General features: G+C 34.1%; 1 protein-coding gene across 1 annotated transcript in view; it reads left to right on the top strand.

The window, feature by feature from the left end:
• Positions 1-2,624, top strand: part of LOC119581941 (synaptobrevin-like) — a 23,470-nt gene that overhangs the window by 9,199 nt on the left and 11,647 nt on the right. The window contains 1 exon segment of the mRNA XM_037930112.1: positions 2,170-2,178. Within this exon segment, the coding sequence (XP_037786040.1) occupies positions 2,170-2,178 (9 nt within the window).

Below are 2,624 nucleotides of genomic sequence, written 5' to 3'. Positions count from 1 at the left end.
ATCTGGCAAGACATGGTTAGTGATGGTGAGAAGGATTGTAGGAGCAAGTGTGAGGGTGTGACTGGGTGTGATAGTGAATGTTTGCAAGTCTGAATGTGTGATACAACGCAAGAGTGATTGAGCATGACATTGACTCATTGTGATGAGTGGGTTAGTGAAGGAGAGAGAATGATAATGAGCAAGCCTCTGTGAGTGATATTAGGAAGGTGGAGATTATGGGAGAGAAGAATGGATGGAAAGATGGTTATTGATTTATTGTATTTTTGGTGTGATGTGGCTTATCCTTTGGTCTGTGTCATCAGAGAGAACTGTATGGAAGGATTCAAAGCATGTTATACATTTCTTTCCTTTGTTATTCTTGTTTGCTTCCAAAAAAAAGTTGTGGATATGAATTTCAAGAATTGTTTATGGGAAATGTGGTCATGTTTCAAGTATATCCTGCTTGTGTAGAAGAAAGGCAACATGAAGTTCAAGGTTGAGTTGTGTTTAAGTAACTATGAATTAGTATAGTATAAGACTTGCTTAGACTGCATGTGCCCCCATTTTCATCACATGAGTCCATGAATGACTTCAGCAATAAGTGCTTTCACTCTTGCCAAATCGAAGTCAAGTCATAGAATGTCTTTGTTTCTTTTTTTTTCTACTTTATATTTTATTGGGAATTTAGTAGAGGTAATTAACTGGTCATATATTGCAATCAGTTTCTTTGTTTGTTTATGAGTATATATGAGACACATTGCTTTAACCCTGTATGGTAGGAAGAAGCCATTCAGTCTTCTAGGTTAGTGGAGCAATGGGGCTAAACCATAAGCTGGAGTCAGAATGTCCCAAAGCATAAGAAGGGATATTTAAATACATGATTAAAAGATATCGCATTCATACCCACCAGGCTAGATAGGCATCCAAACTATTGTGAGGCTCATAAACGCCTAAGTAGCCATGTTGGAAGATCAATAGTGTTGCCAGTTTGGTTGCTGTTATTTTGTTTGTTTCTTGTAGGAGATGACAATACTAAAGTTTTTTTTTTTCACTTTTATGATCAATTGGATATGTATAGTGACATATGAATAACTTAACACTTATATTTCAGTTAGAGTAAAAGGGTAATTCTCAGGAAGAAACCTTTCAACATTTTCCTTGTTCTTTCTCCTCTGTTAATCCAGTTTGAATGTGCTGTACTATGGACAAATATGGATAGAAAAACCCTTATATATGCTCATCAATAGAGAACTGGTTCCTGTTTCCATTGTGTTATAAAACATTTATTGTAAATAGTATCATGCAAATAGCATCAAAGATAAACAAATATAGTATCATAGAACCAGTGGCAAAATATTGTACAGTAAATGTAATGAAAATGATAACACATAATGATATTGCTGTACTATACAGCAAAAAAACATTCAATCTCTCAGATGTATTATACACTAGTTAGAAATATTTATATTAATTATTTGTTTATTCTTTATAGAAGAGGTGTAGAATGGGAAGGTAGTGGGTAATATACTGTATAAATATGTGTAAATAGATGCGAATACCATAAAAAAAAAACAATGCAAATAAAGATGAGAGGTCTTAATGGTATGTGAACCATGTGTAAGTTTAACAATAACATACTTCATGAAACAATGTAAAACTCACTACTACAAGGTTTCCTGTGGAAAAGGAAATAATGCACCATAGGATTTCGAAAATGGTGCGTGTCAGGTGATGTAGTAATACATAAAAGTGTATATAAAAGAGGCATGTTTTGGACAGATTTGTTTGCTGTTCCTTCATGGAAGACAGACTGAGGAACAAAAACAAGCATGATTTTTTCTCTCTGCGGGTGATATTTCATAAAAAGATTAAAACATTTTGAGAAACATTTTTCTTTGATACGGAGTTGGGTACTTTTTCAAGACTTTAATCTTCCCGTTCTTTTTCTGTAATAAACACAAACAATAAGATGTGTACACATCTTTAGGAATTTAGTTGCATAGATATTTTGTGATGATAGCAATGGCTAAAATGTTTCAAAGTGAGATGTATATGATGTTTTACTTTCCATTTTTCTTGATAGCTTTAGCGGAAGATTTTTCTTGGTGTTTCATGTTAAGAAAATAATTTTTTTCAAATTTTTCCCTTTCCACTACCCCGTCTGTAACACTTGCTGGACCACGGAATTAGGGAAGGAGGGTAGGTTGGATACTTGAACAAGGATGTGCTACGCACGTACTTTAGAAATGGCCGATGTCACGTATGAGACTGCAGTACATCACACTTTAGATCAACACATTTTTTTTCCACTGAAGTCAGCTCATATTGCTTTGTTCTGTATTGCCATGTAGCCGCATTTCCACTATATGCATAGTGTATTGTACTTGATATGTTGCTAGAAGACATTCTTCAAGCAATTACTCACTACTGATCTCAGATGTTATACTTTTTGTGTGCAACAGCTGTGCAGTATAAAAAAAAAAAAAAAGGCGCTTGAAATATTTTGCTTTACTTTGTAGGCTGTTATTATGACAACTAGCCAAGTGTCTATTGAATATGATTCCATGCCTTATTTACCACATTGAATTTTGTTTTGATGTATATTATTACTTATGTTACAGTGAGTTCCATACCTCAACTTCACC

The sequence above is a fragment of the Penaeus monodon genome, chromosome 15 (assembly GCF_015228065.2).
Source record: "Penaeus monodon isolate SGIC_2016 chromosome 15, NSTDA_Pmon_1, whole genome shotgun sequence".
Lineage (NCBI taxonomy): Eukaryota > Metazoa > Arthropoda > Malacostraca > Decapoda > Penaeidae > Penaeus > Penaeus monodon.
This window is presented reverse-complemented; position numbering and strand designations above follow the sequence as displayed.